At 42.1% G+C, this 26,887-nt stretch overlaps 1 protein-coding gene across 4 annotated transcripts in view; it reads right to left on the bottom strand.

Annotated features, from left to right (window-relative positions):
* The window catches only part of LOC139386854 (KIAA1217 ortholog), an 83,717-nt gene that overhangs the window by 34,404 nt on the left and 22,426 nt on the right, over window positions 1-26,887 (bottom strand). For all 4 annotated transcript variants that reach the window (XM_071132711.1, XM_071132708.1, XM_071132710.1 and 1 more), the window contains exons 2-6: window positions 25,163-25,449; window positions 16,005-16,191; window positions 15,543-15,741; window positions 12,201-12,297; window positions 196-992 (exon numbers count right to left, since the gene is read on the bottom strand). In XM_071132711.1, coding sequence (XP_070988812.1) covers window positions 196-992; window positions 12,201-12,297; window positions 15,543-15,741; window positions 16,005-16,191; window positions 25,163-25,449 — 1,567 coding nt within the window. The remainder of the gene's footprint in view (window positions 1-195; window positions 993-12,200; window positions 12,298-15,542; window positions 15,742-16,004; window positions 16,192-25,162; window positions 25,450-26,887) is intronic.

The raw sequence follows: 26,887 nt of genomic DNA, 5'->3' as shown, positions 1-26,887 counted from the left end.
TTCTATCGTGCTTTATCAAAAACCCAAAGTTGAGGTGGTAGTTAGTCACCCAGGACTCCCTGCAAAACAGAGGCAATCGTTACTGAGTGGACTATAAACAAATAAATGAGCTCTCTGTTAACAAATAAAATGAGCCCTCTGTTACGTGAGTATCAACATAGTTATAGAATGAGTAATTCTGTCTGTGAGTCTCACCTGGTCTGGGGGTCATTGGGGGTGATGTGTCCCTGAAACAGCCTGTCCCCATAGTGCCCTGAGGGGAGCTCCACGAACACAGGAGAGGAGGACACAGAGGACACACTACCCCTGGTCCTGTTCACCACCTCCACTGTATTACCATTACTCTCCTTCCGCAGAGACCGGCGAATAGGAGAGCCCCTCTCTGAGGCCACAGGGCCGTGGTTGTCGTTCAATCTGTGAGGGGAAGGGGGCGGGGTTTTGGTGCCGAGTGGCGGTAGTCCCTGGCTTTCCCCGTACCTCCGGGACTTCTGCCTGTAGAGGGAGTGCTGCTGCTCCGGGTTCTCTGTATAGGAGGCTGGGGACTTGACCAAGGCTCGGTGGAGGCTACCACCACCTATGTCGACCATGTCTCCCATGTGGCCGCCCCCCTGGGAGGAGGCGATACTCAGCCGGCCCTCCTGGACAGCGTAGGGGTCAGTGACGTTGACATACAACCCGTCGGCACGCACCAGCGCCATACTTGTACTGCTCAGGTCCTCGTCAGGTTTGACGTCTCTTCTCTCCAGGATGGCACTGGGGGAGGGTGTGACGGACCTGCTGGGGGGCCCACTGGACATGCTGGCCCTGGGGAGGGTGGCACTGCCTGGCACCCCTCCCCCTGCTCGGTGGCCATAGGGGATCCTGGAGGGGGAGGAGGGCATGGAGCGGACTGTGGGGGGAGACATGGGCCCCTGTATGGAGTGGACAGGACTGCAGGTGGATTGTAAAGTGTGCACAGGGCTATGACTTCCATACAGTATCTCCCTTGGTATCTGTAGACAGGAGGAAAATCAGAGAAAAGGTCATCAAAGTCAATGAAAAGAGACTTGATGTGCTATGCAGAGAGATTCTCAGTCATTAGATTAACGGTATATCTGTCCCCCCAAAAATAAATCTATGAATCTAAATGTTGCTTTTCTTAATGACAAATTGTAGACATAATGTGCATCTGTTTTGACAAAGGCCATACACAGAGTGTGGGAGAAAAAGAGAGGAAAACCACATCCACAAAGGTGGAATTGTACCACAGGTAAACACCACTATCTGTTTAGACATGTCGTTGTTGCACAGTCATGCGTCACTGTGCCGAGTGAAGACACAGCGCGTTTGTTGTGTATGCTGTGCGTGCAGGACTAGTTCAATAAGCAGTATGAGTAATTCCCAACATTACCATTGACACATAATTCTCCCTGATCTGCATCTTTGTCTGTATTCATTTCAGAGTCTTTTCACAACAACAATCTAAAGACAACTTGTTCAGATCATAAGGTCATGTAAAATGGACTCTTGACACGATTCCCGTGAAAAAGTCCATTAATCAAGCATTGTCAGTTGTATGTGTAAACATGCCAATCACTGAACTGGAGCAAATCTAAGCTAAATAACATTAGCCAGTAATAGTTGACTACAGACTCAAGAAAATACTTGTTATGGTACTCACAATCTTCCTAGTGCTCGTGCTGCAGGTACATGCTTTACCTTCAGCAGTTAAGCAGATTTGAACAGTGATCAGAAAGTTATAGAACCGTTGCATGATGCAAGAGGGGTGTTGGCTAACTATGCGTTCTGCTTTTTCATAGGGATTATCTATTCACCTTTCATAAAGTGGCTTGTCATAACAGATAAAACTGCATTTGGAATATTCTAGAATAACCCTAGAGTCAAACAGGTGACATTCACAACGACTGGGAATAATGTGAAAACCAGTTGTATTGTTTTATGACAATAAGAGCAGCTCATTCATACACAACAAGTCATTGACATGTACGTTGAAGTATTATTATTAATTTTTTTACCCCATTTTTCTCCCCAATTTCATAGTATCCAATTATTAGTAGTTCCTATCTTGCCTCATCGCTACAACTCCCGTACGGTCTTGGGAGAGACGAAGGTCGAAAGTCATGCGTCCTAAAAAACACAACCCAACCAAGCCGTACTGATTCTTAACACAGCGCGCATCCAACCCGGAAGCCAGCCGCACCAATGTGTCAGAGGAAACGCCGTGCACCTGGCGACCTTGGTTAGCACGCACTGCGCCCGGCCCGCCACAGGAGTCGCTAGTGAGTGATGAGACAAGGATATCCCTACCGGCCAAACCCTCCCTAACCCGGACGACATTAGCCCAATTGTGCGTCGCCCCACGGACCTCCCAGTCGCGGCCGGCTGCCTGGGCGCGAACCCAGAGTCTCTGGTGGCACAGCTAGCGCTGCGATGCAGTGCCCTAGACCACTGCATAACATTGATACCCAAATATTTCCACAACAAAGCAGACAGACATTTAACATAGGCCTGCTACAATGAAAATATTATTATCTTGTTTTCCCACATTTCACCTTTTCTCAACCTGTGCAAAAACAACAGGAGTGCCTCAAACAGGAAATATTTTTAGAGTATGGCATTATCAATCTTATCTGGTCAGAAATACCCTAAAACACATGGGGCTATTCCATCTATGGAAAAATATGCTGGGCTGACCACCAGTGGGTACAGTAATAAACTTAAACAAAAGACACATTTTCATGCCGACAATGCATTCCAGACCAGGGTAAAAGTGTTATCATCTTCCATCCACAAGCCTAAATGTCTCTGTGCCTACACTCTTAGGAAAAAAAGATTCCAAAAGAGTTACGCGGCTGTCCACACAGGATAACCCTTTTTGGTTCCAGGTAGAATCCTTTTGGGTTCCATGTAAAACCCTCTGTGGAAAGGGTTCTACATGGGACTCAAAAAGGTTCTACCTAAAACCAAAAGTGTTTTACAAGGAGCCTAAAGGGGTTCTTCAAAGGGTTTTCTTATGGGGACAACCGAATAACCCTTTCAGGTTCTAGAGAGCACATTTTTTTCTTTCTGTGAAGAGGAAGATCTGCACTACCACAGACATCACATGCATTTATGGGCAGCAGGTAGCCTAGCGGTTACAGTGTTGGGCCAGTAACCAAAAGATTGCTGGTTCGAATACCCGAGCAAGACACTTAATCTAGGGGCAACTTACTACTATGGCTGACCCTGTAAAACAATACATTTCACTGCACCCATCAGGTGTATGTAAAACAATATATATATATATATAGTCTGATCTCGTGAGTTGTGTCTAAGATGTGAGTTAAATCAAGTGGATCTGAAAATAAAGAATGTCCAGGATGGTTGGGCACTTCCTTTGGTGTTGCAACACAAGGTTGTACACAGTACGTCAATCTAACAGAACTCTACTTTCTGAGCAACAAGGCCCCTGATCACTAGGCACTACTTCTCCTAACACCACAACGTGCTGAGAACAACACCCACCAAAGGAATTTGAGCTCTTTCCCAGCAGGGTTACATGCCTCCCAATTAGGGTTGCAAAATTCTTGGAACTTTCAACGAAGTGCCTTGTTTTCTGGAAATCCTGGTTGGAGGATTCCCGGAATCAGGAGGGAAAACCAGGGAATTTATTGAAAGTTCCTGGAATTTTGAAACCCTACTCCCAATCCCTGGGCCACTCAGAAGCCCACCTGACCAACTGAGCTAATTGATCAGTTCAGTGATTGCCTAAATTCAACACTCCTGTCCTTCCAGGTCGGTTAAATAAAAAACATGAAGTGCCTGCAGCACTCCAGGACCAGGTTTGCCTACCCCTGCACTATGATGTCAATATGGTGCAGACCAGTGGCGGTCGGAGCCGTTTAAGAGGGAGGACATTTTTGACTTTTTATGAGAGTGGCCTTATTTCTATTACAGCATATTGGATGACTGTCATTCATATTCTATTCACCCAGTTCAATGTAACAGCGATAGATTTAGGCTACTACATGATAGTAAAATTCAATACCGCCTTGCACATTCTTGCCTACATCTAGTGGATCTAGGGGTGAAATCATTAGTCCAACAGTTGTAAATTAGTTTCTATTAGACAAATTCAGGTATGTTTATCCCTGTTTGGTTCCATGTGAGAAACGTTTTTCAACAGAATCGGTGGAATGAATACACACCTGATTACAAGTAAACACAGTTCACGTTTTTAGCAGCCACGTTGTATTCCTTCAGGCATCTACTCGCTCTCCTCCTCTCACCTTTTCCCTTCACTTGTGGACTTCAATGCACAACACAACAGCTGTCTGTGGTCAGGTGATAAAACCTTTCCAAGCCATACCATATCATAAGCACAACACACAGCCTACATCGTTGTCAACATATTAGCTAAAGTTATGTCATAGTCAAAATAGCAAATATAACTAATGTGTTAGCAAACCTGCTACAATCATGCAGTACAGTAAGTCAATAAGCAGTTTAGCAGCTACACCAGCGGGCCCCGGTGGCAATAAATTAGTAAGATCAAAAGCTTGCTTAGACTTGGAAGAGTTCCAGTGTTGGATAGTCATAGCCAGCTAGATAACATAGCATCCCTCTCTGTTTGAGCTGGGTGTTTAAGTAGGCTAAACTAGCTAGCTGCATTTGCTAGCTAGGTAAGTAAAAGTGAATAAAAATGACTAAATATAGCTCTCTGTTTCAAATACTCACCACATTTTATGCAGCGCTAGCTAGCTGTAGCTTATGCTTTTACTACTAGAAGCATTCTCTAAACCTTTGATTGGTGGACAACATGTCACAGTTCATGCTGCAAAAGCTCTGATTGGAGGACGTCCTCCAACCCGTCATAATTACTGTGTAAGTCTATGGAAGCAGGTGAAAACCAATGTACCCAGAGGAGAACGGAAGCTAGCTGTCCTCCGGCTACACCATGGGGCTACCCTAGAGTGCTTCATTGCAAAGCAGTATGTTTTAATCAATTATTTAGTGACATGTCAATATATTTAGTATAGTTTAATCTAAAAAGGATAACTTTATGTTTCACGAAATAAAAAAAAATCCTCCCCTTCCTTCTCCACTATCCAAAACGACAAGATACACTATAAAATAACTCTCAACAGTTTGTTGAGACATAGCTCTGCCCTACTAAGCAAAAAAGCAGTCGATGCACATTTGGTCAAAAAAGTGTTATTATTTTATACATTAAATACATGCTTTATCATGTCGACAAAATATCCTGCCTCCATTGTGTTGTGTTATGGAGGGGGGGTCATGTTTGCTGTAACTGCAGAACGTTCCATTGAAACCAAGGAAAAAGGCAGTAACTGCCATCACTCACATCAGTTTTACCTTGGTTTCACTGATCTTTGGGCTGCAGTGTCTACGGTTTACCTTGGCATTATTTATTGTCCTTTGCTGATACAAGTATCAAACTATATGACACTGACAACCACATTCAAATAAATATATGAAAGCAAGTTTGTTAAAAAAAATGTTGTCTTGGAAGCGTATTCAGTGGGTGTACCAAACAAGAAGGCAGTAACTGCAGTCTAGGGTCACAGGTCAAGTCAGAGGTCAGGGTCAATATGAATAAAAAATAACATAGTAAAACAACCACATCTCCAATGATCTGCCTACAATTCATTTGGCTGGACAATAAAAAAAACTTAGAAGTAATTTATCTCATTTTCACTCTATGAGCAGTTACTGCTCTTTGCTTGGTAGGGTAGAGCCTTCAGGAAGTATTCACACCACTTGACGTTTTCCAACATTTTGTTGTGCTACAGATTACATTTAAAATTGATTAAATTGAGATTGTGTGTAGGCCAGTGACACACAATGACTATAATGACAAAGTGGAATGAAACATTTTTTTCAAGCTGAAATGTTTTGAGTCAATAAGTATTAAACCCATTTGTTATGGCAAGCCTAAATAAGTTCAGGAGTACAAATGTGCTTAACAGGTCACGTAATAAATTGCATGGAATCGCTCTGTGTTTAATAATGGTGTTTAACATGATTTTTGAATGACTACATCTATGTACCCCACAAATACAGTAATATGTAAGGTCCCTCAGTCGAGCAGTGCATTTTTCAAACACAGGGCAAATCCAACACAGAGTACCACTCTTCATATTTACAAGCATGGTGGTGGCTACATCATGTTAAGGGTATGCTTGTGATCGGCAAGGACTATGGATTTTTTTTTGATAAAAAGAAACGGAATAGAGCTAAGCACAGGCAAAATCCTAGAGGAGAACCTGGTTCAGTCTGCTTTCCAACAGACACTGGGAGACAAATTCACCTTTCAACAGGACAATAACCTAAAACACAAGGCCAAATATACACTGGAGTTGCTTACCAAGATGACACTGTTTTGACTGTTTTGAGTGGCCTAGTTACAATTTTGACTTAAGTCTGCTTGAAAATCTATGGCAAGATTTGAAAATGTCTGTCTTGCAATGATCAACAAACTTGACCGAGATTTAATAATTTAAGAATAATGTGCAAATATTGACAATCCAGCTGTACAAAGCTCTTAGAGACTTACCCAGAAAGACTCACAGCTGTAATTGCTGCCAAAGGTGATTCTAAATTAAATATTTCTGTATTCCAACATTTCTAAAAACATGTTTTCAATTTGTCATTATGGGATATTGTGTAGATGGAGGCTAAAAATATATATTTAATCCATTTTGAATCCAGGCGTTAACACAAAATGTGGAATAAGTCAAGGGGTATGAATATTTTCTGAAGGCTACAGTGGCTACAGTATTACTTTCCTCTGGTTTTATTTCTATATGACATGAACTAACTCCGTGATGGTCAATAATATCCTAGTATAACTATTTCGGAGACAGATTGTAACTGTAAAAGACGTTCAGAAAATTCTACAGTAAATACTTGTCATTTCTAATCCAGAATGGGAGCTTGCCTTGAAAGCATCAACATACTGTAAGTAGTACATTAGTGACATGTAGCATACTTTCAATTCAGTCCAATAAAGTGATCCTATCCCATTGGGAACAGACGTCATTCCACGTCTAGTTTTTATTTACATTTTGTTGAGCTATCAACTAATGTGAATTCAACGTGAAATCAAGGATTTAGGTTAAACGTTGGGTAAAAAAAAGACTAAATTCCTTTATGTTGATGGCTTTTTGCAAATCCGATCAGTTTTCCACATTGAATCAAAGTCAACACATTGAATTTTGTTGTTGTTGAAATAACGTGGAAACCACCGTTTTTGCCTAGTGGGAAGACATGGCTAATGTGATTATTGGAAAAAAGACAGTTACGAGATGAGTTGTTTATACTATCAGGGTCATACTATACTGACTGACAGAAGAGCTCTTAAAAACATACTTTTTTGGCCCGCGACCCTATTTTGATATAAAATCAAATTTGCGACCCCACCATGTGAAAAAAAAAGTTAGCTAGTTGGTCGTTGATTACCTATGAAAGTCTATTACAAATCAGTCTGACAGTACTTTTGACTGTATTTCAATCTGAAGGAAGTATGGTTTGAATGCATAAGAAAGGTATTGGAAAGTTCAGAAGATCATCAGGCAATAATTTTGTACGATATTCTTCAAGATTTAATGTCACATGCACATACAGTGAAATGCCTTTCTTGCAAACTCAAAACGCAACAATGCAAAAATCAATAACAATGTATTACTAGAAAACAACACAGCATAAATAAGAATAGGATTTATGAAATACACAATAAAGTAATATATACATGAAATATTTAAAAAGTCAGATCCAATACCATATTTACATGTGCAGAGATACTGGAGTGAGGGAGGTAGATATATATAGGGGTAAGGGGACTAGGCAACAGGATACAAGATAAACCGAGTAGCAGCAGCTTGCATGTGAGTGGGTGTGCAGGTGTGTAGAGTCAGTATGAATGTACATGAATATTATGTGTCAGTGACCAAATGATGAGTGAGTGTGTGTGTGTTGGAGTGACAGTGTGTGTGTGTGCAGCGCCCTGTGAGTGAGTGAGTGTGTGTGTGTGTGTGTGTGTGTGTGTGTTGGAGTGACAGTGTGTGTGTGTGCAGCGCCCTGTGAGTGTGCATAGCGACAGTGCAAATATTGAAATAAAAGGTTTATAAAGATACAAGGTAAACTCAGTCTGTGTAGCCGTTTTGTTTGCTATTTATCAGTCGTATTGCTTGGGGTTTAGAAGTTGTTCAAGAGCCTATTGGTGTCAGACTTGATGCACACGTACCTCTTCACATGTGGCAGCAGAGAAAATAGTCAATGGCTTGGGTGGTTAGTGTCTGACGATTTTCCAGGCCTTCTTTTCACACCGCCTGATACAGAGATTCTGGATGCAGAGAGCTCGGCCCCAGTGATCTACTGGGCTATCCACACCACCCTCTGTAGCGCCATGTGATCGAGAGCGGTGCGTTTTCCATACCAAGCAGTGACGCAGCCAGTCAATATGCTCTCAGTGGTACAGCTGTAGAACCTTTTCAGGATTTGAGGGCCCATGCCAAACTTTTTCAACCTCCTGAGGGGAAAGAGGCACTGTTGCGCCTTCTTCACAACTGTACATGTGTGTTTGGAACATTTTAAATCTTCAGTGATTTGGAAACTGAGGAACTTGAAGCGGTCTACCTGATCCACTGCTGCCCCGTCAATGTGGACGGGGGCGGGCTTTCCCCCGTTTCCTGTAGTCCACGATCAGCTCCTTGGTCTTGCTGATGTTGAGGGAGAGGTTGTTGCTCCGGCACCACACTGCCAGGTCACTGACCTCCTCCCTGTAGGCTGACTCATCATCGCCGGTGATCAGGCCTAACCCCGTCAAGTCGTCAGCAAACTTGATAATGGTGTTGGAGTCATGCGTGGCCATACAGTCATGGGTGAACAGTTAGTACAGGAGGGGACTAAGGACACACCTCTGTGGGGCCCCTGTGTTAAGGGTCAGCGTGGTGGAAGTGATGTTGCCTACCCTAACCACCTGGGGTCGGCCCATCAGGAAGTCCAGGATCCAGTTGCAGAGGGAGGTGTTCTGACCCAGAGTCCAAAGCTTGGTAATGAGCTTGGAGGGGACAATGGTGTTGAACGCTGAGCTGAAGTCAATGAACAGCATTCTCACATACATATTCCTTTTATCTAGGTGGGTGAGGGCAGTGTGGAGAGCAATTGAGATTGCGTTGTCTATGGATCTGTTGGGGCGGTATGCAAATTGAAGTGGGTCTAGGGTGGCTGGGATGGTAGAGTTAATGTGTGCCATAACCAGCCTCACAAAGCACTTCATGATTACAGAGGTGAGTGCTACAGGGCAGTGGTCATTGTGGCATGAGGCTCAAGGTTGTTGTTGTCAAAGCGTGCATAAAATACATTGAGTTCGTCTAGTAACAAGGCATCGTTGGGCAGGTTAGAGCATTCGACAGGTTAGAGCATTCGACTAGTAACCGGAAGGTTGCAAGTTCAAACCCCCGAGCTGACAAGGTACAAATCTGTCGTTCTGCCCCTGAACAGGCAGTTAACCCACTGTTCCTAGGCCGTCATTGAAAATAAGAATTTGTTCTTAACTGACTTGCCTAGTTAAATAAAGGTAAAATACAACAACAACAAAAAGATAACGGTTGGGTCTTCCCTTGTAATCCATAACGGACTGTAGCCCCTGCCACTTGCGGCAGGCGTCAGAGCCTATGTAATATGATTCCAGCTCATTTGATGACTCTGCGGAGGTCATAGCAGGCCTTCTTGTACTTATTCCTATCTTTGGCCGTAGCATCAGGTTTGTCTACGATAGCGCTGTGTGCGGTAGCCCTGCTCTTTAGCTTAGTGCCAACCTTGGTGTTAATCCAGGGCTTTTGATTGGGGAAGCAGCGAACCCTCACCGTGGTTACAACGTCGCCGATGCATTTGCCAATGAAACAGGTGACAGAGGTGGATAGCTCATCAATGTTATAGGTGGAGTCTCGAAACATATTCCAATCAACGCTAGCAAAGCAGTCCTATAGCATAAACTCTGATTCTGTTGACCATTTCTCAACAGAGAGAATCATGGGTACTTCCTGTTTCAGCTTCTGCTTGTAAACAGGAAGCAAGAGTACAGAGTCATGAGGCAAACCCCTCCCCCCCTCGATTTCCCCGACTCCACCGTCCTGTCGGTGAATGGAGAAGCCATCGAGTTGGATAGCCATGGCGGTTATCCTGTCCGAGAGCCATGTTTCTGAAAAGCAAAGAATATTGAGAGTCCCGTTGGTAGCAAATCCACGATTGGAGGTCATCCATCTTATTATCAAGTGACTGTACATTAGCTAGTAGAATGGAGGGAAGAGGTGACCGATCTCTTGCCTCTGTAACGCCGGTGTTTCCTCTTGGGTTGCCCGAAAATTGGGTTGGAACTAAAGCAAGAGGAACCATCAAACAGGCAAAGTGTCAATACAGGACTAAGATCGAATCGTACTACACCGGCCCCGACGCTCGTCGGATATGGCAGGGCTTGCATACCATTACAGACTACAAAGGGAAGCACAGCCGAGAGCTGCTCAGTGACACAAGCTAAACTACCTCTATGCTCGTTTCAAGGCAAATAACACTGAAACATGCATGAGAGCACCAGCCAAAATGACTACTGACCCGTAGCACTCACATCTGTAGCCATGAAGTGCTCTGAAAGTCTGGTCATGGCTCACATCAACACCATTATCCCAGAAACCCTAGACCCACTCCAATTTGCATACCGCCCTAATAGATCTACAGATGATGCATTGAACTCCACACTGCCCTTTCCCACCTGGACAAAAGGAACACCTATGTGAGAATGCTATTCATTGACTACAGCTCAGCGTTCAACACCATAGTGCCCTCAAAGCTCATCACTAAGCTAAGGACCCCGGGACTAAACACCTCCCTCTGCAACTGGATCCTGGACTTCCTGACGGGCTGCCCCCAGGTGGTAAGGGTAGGTAACAACACATCCACAACGCTGATCCTCAACACAGGGGCCCCTCAGGGGTGCGTGCTCAGTCCCCTCCTGTACTCCCTGTTCATTCATGACTGCACGGCCAGGCACGACTCCAACACCAGCATTAAGTTTGCAGATGACACAACAGTGGTAGGCCTGATCACAGACAACGACGAGACAGCCTATAGGGAGGAGGTCAGAGACCTGGCCGTGTGGTGCCAGGACAACAACCTCTCCCTCAACGTGTTCAAGACAAAGGAGATGGTTGTGGACTACAGGAAAAGGAGGACTGAGCACATCGACTGGGTTGTAGTGGAGCAAGTTGAGAGCTTCAAGTTCCTTGGTGTCCACATCACCAACAAACTAACATGGTCCAAGCGAGGGCACGACAAAACCTATTCCCCCTCAGGAGACTGAAAAGATTTGGCTCGGTCTCCGACCGCAAGGCACTACAGAGGGTAGTGCGTATGATCCAGTACATCACAGGGGCCAAGCTACCTGCCATCCCGGACCTCTAACCCAGCCGGTGTCAGAGAAAGGCCCTAAAAATTGTCAACGACTCCAGCCACCCTAGTCATAGACTGTTCTCTCTAATACCACACAGCAAGCGGTACCGGAGCGCTAAGTCTAGGTCCAAGAGGCTTTGAAACCGCTTCTACCCCCAAGCCATAAGACTCCTGAACATCTAATCAAATGGCTACCCAGACAATTTGCATTGCCCCCCCCCCCCCCTTTTAATGCCGCTGCTACTCTCTGTTATTGCATAGTCACTTTAATAACGCTACCTACATGTACATATTACCTCAATTACATCGGCTAACCCTGCACATTGGCTCTGTTCCGGTACCCCCTGTATATATTCTCACTATTGTTATTTTACTGCTGCTTTAATTACTTGTTTCTTTTATTTCTTATTCACATTTTTTAAACTGTATTGTTGGTTAGGGGCTTGTAAGGTGTTACCTGTTGTATTCGGGGCATGTGACTAAAAATATTTGATTTTGATAACTGCTTAGCAGGGTATACCAAACATATAGAAGAATACCCCTGCCTCTGATCCTACTTCTATTACAATCAAGAATACACAAGGTTGCTTTTATCCCTGTGTGTGTCTCAGAATGATGAGCTAAAGGCCCCTGGTTAGGGATTTAGGACCGGAAGCTTCCTTGATGTCAAAGGTAGCGCACTAGACAGATGGATTTAGGGGACTTAGGGGAGTTTGTGTGCTTGGCTGTGTTATCATTTGGGCTTCACTCACCCTGCCCTCAGCATTGTTAGGCCTTGCGTTGCTGCGATTGAAGGCATGTGCAGGGTCTTTGTGGTACACCTTCAGACAGCATCGAGATGTAATATTTCTGGAAAAAAGAAAAACGTCCAAATTTACACTGCTTGTGTGGACCCCTATTCCATTTTGTAAACACACACCATTTTGTAAAACACAGGTTTTATTTTTACATTTATTTATTTATTTAACTAGGCAAGTCAGTTAAAAACAAATTCTTATTTACAATGACGGCCTAGGAACAGTGGGTTAACTGTGTTGTTCAGGTGCAGAACAACAGATTTTTACCTTGTCAGCTCAGGGATTCGTTCAAGCAACCTTTCAGTTACTGGCCCAATGCTCTAACCAATAGGCTAGGTTGTTGACATCTAACAGCGAACTACACTCCACTGTATAATTGCTAGCCCTCACGGCACTATATTTCTCAGTCTACTGTAGCGCAGTGGTTCTCAAACCTCTCATTGGGGGACCCCCAAACATTTCACAATTTTGTTGTAGCCCTGAACTAGCTCACCTGATTTACCTAGTCAATGGCTTGATGGTTAGTTAACAAGTTGAATAAGGTGTGCTAGCTCTGAAATATATCAAATACATGGAACCACTGCCGTAGAGGAGTGTCTGTGCAGATTAGGGTGTGGTAAAGACAGACACCCTGTCATCAGCAGACATGGGCCTCCTCTCTTGTTGCCTCAACAATACCCCAATTAATGCCTCCTTGCCTACACTGAAAAAGAAGGAGGTGGAGGAGTATTCATGTTACGCTTAGAATGCTGAAATGCAGAAGTAGAGACTAAATGACTTGCAAGGCTTCCCCTGTAATTTGAAGATCTATACCAAAAGATGGATGTTTTAACAGCAGTGTTATAGATACTTGTACTACTATACAGCACACAAAGCTTGACAATCCCTTTTTTACCCGACCACACAACATACCGTAGCATTAGGTAGTATCATACTGTACCAACCTCCGTTGTTAGGTAAAAGTGTGCCAATTTGTGTCTTTCAAGTGTTTAACTAACCCTATGAAAGTCACGCCAACTTCCTGTTGCAAGTCCTAAACAGTTTGTGAATGGACTTAAAGCTTTCTGGGCTTAAATTCCTGAAAAAGTGGTCAATGTAAGATACATGTAAAATTATATTCGTATTCGTGGATTAATTTACTTCTACTTGATGCTTTTCATGAAGGTTTTTGATTATGATTTTTTTTTTAAATCACAATCAAAAACCTTTATGAAAAGCGTCAGGTTGAAGTAAATTAATCCACAAATACGAATACACAGTACCAGTCAAAAGTTTGGACACACTTACTCATTCCAGGGTTTTTCTTTATTTGTATTATTTTCTACAAAATTACACATATCATATTGTAACCAAAAAGTGTTAAACAAATCAAATTATATTTGAGATTTTAGATTCTTCAAAGTAGCCTCCCTTTGCCTTGATGACAGCCTTGCACACTCTTGACATTCTCTCAACTAGCTTCATGAGGTAGTCACCTGGAATGCATTTAAAGCATGCTATGCTTTATCTTGGCCAGGTCGCAGTTAAAAATGAGAACTAGCCTACCTGGTTAAATAAAGGTGAAATAAAAAAAATACTTTTTTTTTCTTCAATTAACAGGTGTGCCTTGTTAAAAGTGAATTTGTGGAATTTCTTTCCTTCTTAATGTGTTTGAGCCAATCAGTTGTGTTGTGACATGGTAGGGTTGGTATACAGAAGAAAGCCCTATTTGGTAAAAGACCAAGTCCAGGTTATGGCAAGAAGCTCAAATAAGCAAAGAGAAATGGTGGTCATTACTTTAAGACATCAAGGTCAGTCATTCCTGAAAATGTAAAGAACTATGAAAGTTTATTCAAGTGCAATCGGAAAAACCATCAAGCACTGCGATGAAACTGGTTCTCATGAGGAAAACCAAAAGGAAAGGAAGACCCAGAGTTACCTCTGCTGCAGACGACAAGTTCATTAGTTACCAGCCTCAGATTGCAGCCCAAATGAATGCTTCACAGAGTTCAAGTAACAGCATCAATCAACATCATCAACATCAACTGTTCAGAGGAGACTGCGTGAATCAGGCCTTCATAGTCGAATTGCTGCAAGAAACCATTTGTAAGAATCGAAGCTGGAGATGAGAAGCAGGTACTGGGAGTGAACATTTAATGAAACAACGGACAGGAACAGAATTACGGACAGCGTCTAGACAGGGGAAACTTAAACGATAATAATACTGACACAGGGATGAAACAGAAGAAGCAGATATAGGGGAGGCAATCAAAATGTGAAGGAGTCCTGGTGAGTCCAATGAGCGCTGATGCGCGTAATGATGGTGAGAGGGAGAGTGGGAGCAGGCGTGACATCATTACTAAAGGACACCTCGATGAAGAGACTTGCTTGGGCCTAGAAACACGAGCAACAGACATTAGACAGGTGGAAATCTGTCCTTTGGTCTGATGAGTCCAAATTTGAGATTTTTGTTTCCAACCGTGTGTCTTTGTTAGATGCAGAGTAGGAGAACGGATGATCTCCGCATGTGTGGTTCCCACTGTGAAGCATGGAGGAGGTGTGATGGTGCTTGGCTGGTGACATTGTTGGTGATCTATTTAGAGTTCAAGGCACACTTAACCTGCACGGCTACCACAGCATTCTGTAGAGATATGCCATCCCATCTAGTTTGTGCTTAGTTGGACTATCATTTGTTTTTCAATAGGACAATTAACCAAAACTCACCTCCAGGCTGTGTAAGGGCTATTTGACCAAGGAGAGTGATGGAGTGCTGCATCAGATGACCTGGTCTCCACAATCACCAGACCTCAACCCAATTGAGATGGTTTGGGATGAGTTGGACAGCAGAGTGGAGGAAAAGTGGCCAACAAGTACTCAGCATATGTAGGAACTCCCTCAAGACTTTTGGAAAAGCATTCCTCATGAAGCTGATTGAGAGAATGCCAAGAATGGGCAAAGCTGTCATCAAGGCAAAGGGAGGCTACTTTGAAGAATCTAAAATATATTTTTTATTTGTTTAACACTTTTTTGGTTACTAAACGATTTCATGTGTTATTTCATAGTTTTGATGTCTTCACTATTATTCTACAATGCAGAAAATAGTAAAAATAAAGAAAACCCCTTGAATGAGTAAGTGTGTCCAAACTTTTGACTGGTACTGTACATTTACATGAATTTTTATGATATAAGCTTGAAGCCCATTCAAAACCAGTATGGGCCTTGCAACATAACATGCTCAATGGAGGGGAAATGTCATCTGAAGAAATAAATCACAACAGAAGGTAGAGTCACTAATGTACAGTAGATAGATGAACACACCTGACATCAGTTAGCTCGTGGTACATGTTCCTGGTCTCATCTTTGATGTACACAGCTACACTGGGAGACTCCAGCATCTTTATGGTGAGCTGCTGGGGGAAAGCACTAACAAACAGAGCCCTGATTGTGTCTATGCTGGTAATCTCATTGGGCATCCGGATCTGCTTGGTTTCCTCTGCGTACTGCAGGTACAGCACACCTGAAGAGGGAGGGTGAGGAAACACTTTGTAACATCAAAATTAGAGCGAGAGAGAGAGAGAGAGCGAGAGAGAGAGAGAGAGAGAGCGAGAGGGCGGAGAGAGCAAGAGAGAGAAAAAGAGAGAGACAAAGACGGAGATAGAGAAAAACCGTGAGACCTCAAGGAGTGAGAGCGTAAAAGATTGGGAGAGAGAGATAACGTGTCAGAGTACAAGGACGTGTGTGACATAGAGCATGCGAAAGAGAGAGCTCCATAGTACCTACCTAATGATCTGTCCCTGGTCTGGTTGGCAGAGCGGACCACCGGCAGGCTGGCCCGTGCCTGGCAGCCACGGGTGAAGACGGCTGGACCGTCTCCCTCTGACATGGTCTCCAGAGACTCTAACGAGAGGTGCTCGAGCTGCTCCCCTATACTGGGCGGGGGGCTGGCAGAGTGCTGGGGGCTCCTGACCTGTAGAAGCAGAAGGAGAGATGGAAGATGGAGAAACAGTCACCAACACACAATCACAAAAGTTCTATAGTCAGGGATGTGATGTATTCAACCTGAAGTTACATCTACTTCCACTAAATTACTGTCAAACATGCATGCTTGCACACAGAAATATGCTAAAGTAGGACCAGTCTGCTTAAGGGCACCTTGCTCACTTTTGAAAATAACAACTGTCAACACGTCTTTAAGTTAATTTGTGGTTAACTGTCATACTTGCAAAAAAAGCAGATTTAATGGACTTGTTCTGTGTATTTGGCAAACACATAATTTGATGTGAATGTGTCCCTGATGCATGCTGCCTCTGTAAGGGTTACTTCTGGGGACATCTGCAACCTGACACACAAACACGCACACTGAGTCACTCACTGCATTTACATTTTAAGCTTGGCACTGACTGGGCTACGCTGACACACTCTGGTGAATAACCACCTCAGGCAGCTCTGGATCAGAGTGCCTTCTCCTCTTCACTTTGACTCACATAATTACCATTACATTATTTGATGCACAGGAAATAAGTTGAATTCATGAAATGTACATAAATACAGTATAGCTAGTAGTAGTGGTACACATGCATTGTTTCAGTTTTAACTCTGCATCTCATTACAACAGACCTATTCTATTTCTATGTCAACATATACTTTGTTTGAACATGTATTTCTAGACTCATAAATATATCCAATGACGCTATCCAAATTCCCATAACAACAATGAACACGGAATAACAATACTCCAATTTTGGCTGATGTTTATTCTCTATCAACATAGTTTTGGTCTCTCCTTTCATTCCCATAATGGTAATGCTTTACCGATAATACTAAAACTTCAGAGCAAATTTGAGCTCAGAGCAAATCATTTGTTTAGTTAATCAAAAGGTACCCATAAAGGCCTCCAATAACTTGAGCTGTGGCTACTGGCGAGAAAACATACTGGTTACATCCAGTTATTCTTTCCCAATAGATTTACTTTATCTTTCATAAAATATATGTTCAGTATTTCCTACCTAAAAGAACACAAGATTTGGAGTTGACAACGAGCATGATCATTATAGGTGTTAACTGTCATCCACTTCAGGTTGACCCTATGGGTTTCAGATATTGTGTTAATAATGCATTAGAAGATTTGACTAGCTAGAGAAGCTACCTGTGCTGGAGTTGAAGGCACCTACAAGTCAAAACCTTTACGGACTCCTACACTGGGGTTTTAACTTGGCTATGGAACAAAAATAACTGTCCCATTGTTTAGTAAGTGGGAGTAAAACCATGTATTACATACAATAATTACAGATGGGTACAGTGAAACTACAGGTTCACACTGTGATAGTGATTATAACTGTGATACCGGTTTGAAGCTGGCACAATAATACAACAAGGGAAATGTAGTACATTGTAGCTACTAAATGCAGCTAGTTAATGTTTAAACCAGCGTCACTTAAGCGGGACTCAGCGATCTGGTTAGCTAAATCTTGTAAAGGTCCCCTCTAGAAGGACCTCGCCATCTGGGACACTGTAAAGTCAATGGAGAATAAGGGCACCTCCTCCCAGCTGCCCACTGCACTGAGGCTAGGAAACACTGTCACTATCAATAAATCCACGATAATTGAGAATTTCAATAAGCATTTTTCTAAGGCTGGCCATGCTTTCCACCTGGCCAGCCCTAACCTGGTCTAACCTGGACCCTCTCTTTCTAAAATTATCAGCCGAAATTGTTACAACCCCTATTACTAGCCTGTTCAACCTCTCTTTCGTATCGTCTGAGATCCCCAAATATTGGAAAGCCACCGCAGTCATCCCCTCTTCAAAGGGGGGACACTCTAGACCCAAACTGCTACAGACCTATATCTATCCTACCTACCCTGCCTTTCAAAGGTCTTCAAAAGACAAGTTAACAAACAGATCATCAAACATTTAGAATCCAACCACATCACCTCTGCTATGCAATCTGGTTTCCGAGCTGGTCATGGGTTCACCTCAGCCACGCTCAAGGTCCTAAACGATATCATATCCTCCATCAATAAGAGACAATACTGTGCAGCTGTATTCATAGACCTGGCCAAGGCTTTCGACTCTGTCAATCACCACATTCTTATCGGCAGACTCAACAGCCTTGGTTTCTCAAATGACTGCCTTGCCTGGTTTACCAACTAATTCTCTGACAGAGTTCAGTGTGTCAAATCGGAGGGCCTGTTGTCCAGACCTCTGGCAGTCTCTATGGGGGTGCAGCAGGGTTCAATTCTCGGGCCGACTCTTTTCTCTGTATACATCAACGACGTCGCTCTTACTGCTGGTGATTCTCTGATCCACCTCTACGCAGACAATACCAACCTGTATACTTCTGGCCCTTCATTGGACACTGTGTTATCTAACCTCCAGACGAGCTTCAAAGTCATACAACTCTCCTTCCGTGGCCTCCAACTGCTCTTAAACGCAAGCAAAACTAAATGCATGCTCTTCAACCGATCGCTACCAGCACCTGCCCGCCCATCCAGCATCACTACTCTGGACGGTTCTGACTTAGAATATGTGGACATCTACAAATACCTAGGTGTCTGGTTAGACTGTAAACTCTCCTTCCAGACTAACAATAAGCATCTCCAATCCAAAATTAAATCTAGAATCGGCTTCCTATTTTGCAACAAAGAATCCTTCACTCATGCTGCCAAACATACCCTTGTAAAACTGACTATCCTACCGATCCTTGACTTCTGCGATGTCATTTACAAAATCGCCTCAAACACTCTACTCAGCGAATTGGATGCAGTCTATCGAGGTGCCATCCGTTTTGTCACCAAAGCGACATATACTACCCACCACTGCGACCTGTATGCTTTCGTTGGCTGGCCCTCGCTTCATATTCGTTGCCAAACCCACTGGCTCCAGGACATCTATAAGTCTTTGCTAGGTAAAGCCCTGCCTTATCTCAGCTCATTGGTCACCATATCAGCACGCACCCGTAGCACGCGCTCCAGCAGGTATATTTAACTGGTCACCCCAAAGCCAATTCCCCCTTTGGCCGCCTATCCATCCAGTTCTCTGCTGCCAATGACTGGAACGAATTGCAAAAATCACTGAAGCTGTAGACTCATATCTCCCTCACTAACTTTAAGCACCAGCTGTCAGAGCAGCTCACAGATCACTACACCTGTACATAGCCCATCTGTAAATAGCCCATCCAACTACCTCATCCCCATACTGTTATTTATTTTTGCTCCATTGCATCCCAGTATCTCTACTTGCACATTCATCTTCTGCACATCTATCACTCCAGTGTTTAATTGCTAAATTAAAATTATTTCGCCACCATGGCCTATTTATTGCCTTACCTCCCTTATCTTACCTAATTTGCACACACTGTATATATACCTTTTTTCTATTGTGTTATTGACTGTTTGTTTGTTTATTCCATGTGTAACTCTGTTTGTCGCACTGCTTTGCTTTATCATCTTGGCCAGGTCACAGTTGTTCTCAACTAGCCTACCTGGTAAAAATAAATAAAAATACATTCTGAGAGGTGAAAACAAAAGTGCCACCTTGTTCAGCTACAAGTCTCTCAGACCAAGATGGGCCGAGCCTGTCAAGAGTGCAATAGAACAAAAACACTTCCAGCTGTGCCCCCGAAACCACTGAATCTATCTATCCATCCAATATGGACCCCATGTGTAGAGCTACAATTGCATACCTCTCCACCATAAGGTAGCACTCCGTCACTGTTCAAGGTGTTACTTGTAGTGAAGGGAGGGAAGAGCACAGCACAGTGAGACAGCTAGGAATGAAAGCAGGGCCAAGCATCAAATGGCCCACTTTGATCTCTAATCACTGACAGATGCATGGGCAGAGACCAGACCATGGTTCATCTGCTTTGGTGGGATGTCAGGTCTTTGAAAGCATTGGCAAATGTTTCATCCTCAACTCCTCCCTTGCTGCAGACCATTAGAATGATCACACTGGGTAACAGGTAGATAGATGGATGAGCATTTAACTAACACAGCAACATGGACTTCACCACATAAGAAGAGTAGACTATGGTTTCACTGCTACTAGAGTCATTGAAATAATTCCATTATAAAACAGTGAAGCATTTTATAACAATTGTACACATTTTATAGCAACTCTATACATATGTACAGTTGAAGTCAGAAATGTACACCTTAGCCAAATACATTTAAACTCAGTGTCTCACAAATCCTGACATTTAATCCTATTAAGAATTCCCTGAGCTAGGTCAGTTAGGATCACCACTTTATTTTAAGAACGTGAAATGTCAGAATAATAGTAGAGAGAATGAATTATTTCAGCTTTTATTTCTTTCATCACATTCCCAGTGGTTCAGAAGTTTACATACACTCAATTACTATTTGGTAGCATTGCCTTTAAATAGTTTAATTTGGGTCAAATGTTTCAGGTAGCATTCCACTAGCTTCCCACAACAAGTTGGGTGAATTGTGGCCCATTCCTCCTGACAGGGCTGGTGTAACTGAATCAGGTTTGTAGGCCTCCTTGCTCGCAAATGCTTTTCAGTTCTGCCCACAAATTTTCTATGGGATCGAGGTCAGGGCTTTGTGATGGCCACTCCAATACCTTGACTTTGATGTCCTTAAGCCATTTTGCCACAACTTGAGGTATGCTTGGGGTCATTGTCCATTTGGAAGACCCATTTACGACCAAGCTTTAACTTCCTGACTGATGTCTTGAGATGTTGCTTCAATATATCCACATAATCTTCCCCTCCTCATGATGCCATCTCTTTTGCGAAGTGCACCAGTCCCTCCTGCAGCAAAGCACCCCCACAACATGATGCTGCCACCCCTGTGCTTCAAGGTTGGGACGGTGTTCTGTGGCTTGCAAGCCTCCCCCTTTTCCCTCCAAACTTAACAATGGTCATTATGGCCAAACAGTTATACTTTTGTAAAAAAAAACTACGATCTTTGTCCTCATGTGCAGTTGCAAACCGTAGTCTGGCTTTTTATGGCGGTTTTGGAGCAGTGGCATCTTCCTTGCTGAGCGACCTTTCAGGTTATGTCAATTTAGGACTCGTTTTACTGTGGAAATAGATACATTTGTACCCGGTTTCCTCCAGCATCTTCACAAGGTCCTTTGCTGTTGTCCTGGGATTGATTTGCACTTTTCGCACCAAAGTACGTTCATCTCTAGGAGACAGAACGCGTCTCCTTCCTGAGCGGTATGACGGCTGTGTGGTCCCATGGAGTTTATACTTGCGTACTGTTGTTTGTACAGATGAACGTGGTACCTTCAGGTGTTTGGAAATTGCTCCCAAGGATGAACCAGACTTGTGGAGGTCTACAATTTTTTTCTGAGGTCTTGGCTGATTTCTTTTGACTTTCCCATGATGTCAAGCAAAGAGGCACTGAGTTTGAAGGTAGGCCTTGAAATAGATCCAAAGTAGAAGTCGACCGATTAATCGGAATTGCCGATTAATTAGGGCCGATTTCAAGCTTTCATAACAATCGGTAATCTGCATTTGTGGCCGATTACATTGCACTCCACGAGGAGACTGCGTGGCAGGCTGACTACCTGTTATGCGAGTGCATCAAGAAGCCAAGGTAAGTTGCTAGCTGGCATTAAACTTATCTTGTAAAAAACAATCAATCTTAACATAATCACTCGTTAACTATACATGGTTGATGATATTACTAGTTTATCTAGCTTGTCCTGCGTTGCATATAATCGATGCGGTGCCTGTTATTTTCTCATCGAATCACAGCCTACTTTGCCAAACGGGTGATGATTTAACAAGCACATTCGCGAAAAAAAAGCGCTGTCGTTGCACCAATGTGTACCTAACCATAAACATCAATGCCTTTCTTTAAAATCAATACACAAGTATATATTTTTTAAACTGTATATTTAGTTAATATTGCCTGCTAACATGAATTTATTTTAACTTGGGAATCAGGGTATATGGGTATATGCAGCAGTTTGGGCCGTCTGGCTCGTTGCGAACTGTGTGAAGACCATTTCTTCCTAACAAAGACCGTAATTATTTTGCCAGAATTGTACATAATTATGACGTAACATTGAAGGTTGTGCAATGTAACAGCGATATTTAGACTTAGGGATGCCACCCGTTAGATAAAATACGAAACGGTTCCGTATTTCAAATAAACGTTTTGTTTTCGAAATGATAGTTTCCGGATTCGAACATATTAATGACCTAAGGCTCGTATTTCTGTGTGTTATTATGTTATAATTAAGTCTATGATTTGATATTTGATAGAACAGTCTGACTGAGCGGTGATAAGCAGCAGCAGGCTCGTAAGCATTCATTCAAACAGCATTTTCGTGCATTTGCCAGCAGCTCTTCGCTGTGCTTCAAGCATTGAGCTGTTCATGACTTCAAGCCTATCAACTCCCGAGATTAGGCTGGTGTAACCTATGTGAAATGACTAGCTAGTTAGCGGGGTGCGCGCTAATAGCGTTTCAAACGTCACTCACTCTGAGACTTGGAGTAGTTGTTCTACTTGCACTGCAAGGGCCGTGGCTTTTGTGGAGCGATGGGTAACGATGCTTCGAGGGTGGCTGTTGTCGATGTGTTCCTGGTTCAAGCCCAGGTAGGGGCGAGGAGAGGGACGGAAGCTATACTGTTACACTGGCAATACTAAAGTGCCTATAAGAACATCCAATAGTGAAAGGTATATGAAATACAAATGGTATAGAGAGAAAGTCCTATAATTCCTATAATAACTACAACCTAAAACCTCTTACCTGGGAATATTGAAGACTCATGTTAAAAGGAACCATCAGCTTTCAAATGTTCTCATGTTCTGAGAAAGGAACTTAAACGTTAGCTTTTTTACATGGCACATATTGCACTTTTACTTTCTTCTCCAACCCTTTGTTTTTGTATTATTTAAACCAAATTGAACATGTTTCATTATTTATTTGAGGCTAAATTGATTTTATTGATGCATTATATTAATTTCAAATAAGTGTTCATTCAGTATTGTTGTAATTGTCATTATTACAAATAAATAAAAATCGGACGATTAATTGGTATCGGCTCTTTTTGGTCCTCCAGTAATCGGTATCGGCGTTGAAAAATCATAATCGGTCAACCTCTAATCCACAGGCACACCTCCAATTGACTCAAATTATGTCAATTAGCCTATCAGAAGCTTCTAAAGCCATGACATCATTTTCTGGAATTTTCCAAGCTGTTTAAAGGCAGTCAACTTAGTGTATGTAAACTTCTGACCCACTGGAATTGTGATACAGTGAATTATAAGTGAAATAATCTGTCTGTAAACAATTGTTGAAAAAATGACTTGTGTCATGCACAAAGTAGATGTCCTAACCGACTTGCCAAAACTATAGTTTGTTAACAAGAAATTTGTGGAGTGGTTGAAAAACAAGTTTTAATGACTCCAACCTAAGTGTATGTAAACTTCTGACTTCAACTGTATATATAAACCTATTAGTCTATAAATACCAATAGGAAAATGGTTTAAGATAGTATTTTTTTCAAGACATAACTGTAAACCTAGACCATTCCCCTCATTTAAAGGGATAGTTAACCCAAATTACAAAATTATACATTGGTTTCCCTACCCTGTAAGCAGTCTATGGACAAGGTATGACAACAATACATGCGTTGGTTTCGTTTCCCTGGAACTGTTCCCAAATGCTAATGTTTTAGCTTTGTGGGCTTTGTGGCACAAATACCCAAGTCACGGTAGGTAACATTTTTGATACTTTCGGTTTATTTGGACATGAGGATGTAGAAAATGTCTAATATCTTACCATAACTTGAATGTAAGTTGTGCCACAAATGCTAAAACGTTGGCATTTTGAAACAGTGACTGGGAAATAAAACCAAAGCATAGATTGCTATCATACATACCTGGTCCATAGACAGCTCACATGGTCATTTGGTTGAACTATCCCTTTAAGAAAAATACAAAATGAACGCAAATAGACATTGATGTGCTTGGAGTGTAGGCGCCAGACTAAATTGAAATGAGAAAAAAAACATACGGAAAAATAAATGTATATACTGGTAGCATAGGTTACACTGACTGGAAAGTATGCTGGGCAGGTTATTGCGTATATCTGCTATCCTTATATCGAACAAGTTTATCTGCAAACTACCAACAAGGTATCACTACTGTACAAGCATCTGCGCTATACCAATACCAATAGAATACTGTAATTGCAGAACTGGAGGTAAACTAGGTAAAGTAGTCTAATGTAGGCCTACTTTCAACGATAGTTTACCTGAACGTAGCCTAAATATCAAAGCCTCAATCCGAGGGTAAGCGCGCGTTGCATGAGTCCTGCTCAATTCGGAGTAAACGGGTTTCTTTCGCAATGACTGCAACAAGACGACGTTCGCTTGTAAAATGAGCTTTCCTCGAGGTGACAGGTGTGGCCATGGAAACGATCTCCACTTAGCCCAAATGCGGGTCTGGATTTACCTGTCTAACTTGTAGAACAGTCACAGTTTATTTTACCACATGGCCACTTCTAGCATCAGCGCGCGCACGGCACCACCCCCCTGGCGAGGCGGCACCGCTATTTCAGGTAGGCTGGCCTAAACAGTAAGCGTATACTGAAATTGTTCCATACTTTATTGTGTTTTACTGGAAATTCTTATTGACATCTCTATTTCCATCATTTACGTTAGGCTACACTCCAGGCCAGGCACACCTGACACCACACAATAGTATTGAATTAACGTATTGCATGTATTGATGAAACACCATGTATTGAATTTTTAAAAAAAATTAAGAATATGTTCTACATTCATTAAATTCTTCAGTTCAAGGCATAGTGAGACAAATGTGTCATATGTGCTTTGAAATCCTTATACAGTAGCTGATATACTCACACCAATACAATAACAACACAAGCCTACAGTGTATATCATGCCATTATGCAGGGAATCAGAACCAACCAAATAAAAAAGGGTTCCCGCTTACATGGTCTCTGAGGCGGTCCTGATGGCCCATGATGACAGCAGCATGGTGAGGATACCTCTGCTTCAGGTGCTCCAGGAACACCTCTTTCTTCCTCTCTACGTCAGCGTGCTGCATGGTCAGGGGGTCTCTGGCACTGCGGGGCCCTTGCCCTCCGATGGTGTACCTCCTGGGGACTGTGCTGGGGGAACGTGGCTCAGAGTGGTGGTTCTGGTTCTCTACAGTCTGCTGCCTGTGGAAACGCTCTACATCCTCAGGTGATGAGTCTCTCTGGTTGTTGTTTCCTAACTCTATTAATAAAACAGATATAAAAAGAGGTAATAAGACAACAGATATGAAAGAGAATCATATATTACATTATAATAATACAACAGATATGAAAGAGAATCATATATTACGTTATAATAATACAACAGATATAAAAGAGAATCATATATTACATTATAATAATACAACAGATATGAAAGAGAATCATATATTACGTTATAATAATACAACAGATATAAAAGAGAATCATATATTACATTATAATAATACAACAGATATGAAAGAGAATCATATATTACGTTATAATAATACAACAGATATAAAAGAGAATCATATATTACATTATAATAATACAACAGATATGAAAGAGAATCATATATTACGTTATAATAATACAACAGATATAAAAGAGAATCATATATTACGTTATAATAATACAACAGATATAAAAGAGAATCATATATTACGTTATAATAATACAACAGATATAAAAGAGAATCATATATTACGTTATCGGGATTCAAACACACCAATGAAATTATGTTGTTATGAAGTAAAACACAACCACAACTCTTACATGAGGGTGTTAACTGTTTATCAGTTGAAGGCATTCAGTTGTACAGCTGTCTAGGTATCCCCCTTTCCTTTCCTTTCCTTGTTTATCATGACACGCAAACATCCAAAGACAAGACCGTGCATGATGTGTACAACAGTATTTCATGTGATGAGTAATCATAGCTGTCTGTTTCATGAACCTTCAGAAAGTTGTTTGGCCTTTAAGAGTTCCATGGATGACAATCTGTGCTGCACTCATATTCCTAGCACACAATGACTACATCAAGCTTGTGACTATACAAAGTTGTTGGATAATACTTTTTTTGTACTATTATTTTTTAAAACATTTATTTAACTAAATGGATGCATTTGCAGTTTGTTTTGGTTGTGTTTCAGATTATTTTGTGCCCAATAGAATAGAATGGTAAATAATGTCACTTTTATTGTAAATAAGAATAGAATATGTTTCTAAACACTTCTATATTAATGTGGATGCTACCATGATAACGGATAGTCCTGAATGAATCATGAATAATGATGAGTGAGAAAGTTATAGAGGGTCAAAGATCATACCCCCAAGACATGCTATCCTCTCACCATCACCAATAACAGGGGAGGTTAGCATGTCTTGGGGGTATGATCTCTCACTCATTATTCACGATTCATTCAGGATTATCTGTAATCCTTGTCAATCATTTTGACCCCTACCCTTTTGAGAGAGACAAATATTACTTGTTAAAGAACATTTCTTTCTCTGAGCAATTGTATTAGTATAAAAAACATTTTAAAAAGCTCAGTATTTGAATTGTTTATTTTATACAGTAATTATTGCTAGTGTTTATTAAGGGTGCCAATCATTTTAGGACCCCTCTGTATGTTACCTAAATTAACACCTACAACATGAAC

The sequence above is a fragment of the Oncorhynchus clarkii genome, chromosome 28 (assembly GCF_045791955.1).
Source record: "Oncorhynchus clarkii lewisi isolate Uvic-CL-2024 chromosome 28, UVic_Ocla_1.0, whole genome shotgun sequence".
Taxonomy (NCBI): Eukaryota; Metazoa; Chordata; class Actinopteri; order Salmoniformes; family Salmonidae; genus Oncorhynchus; species Oncorhynchus clarkii.
This window is presented reverse-complemented; position numbering and strand designations above follow the sequence as displayed.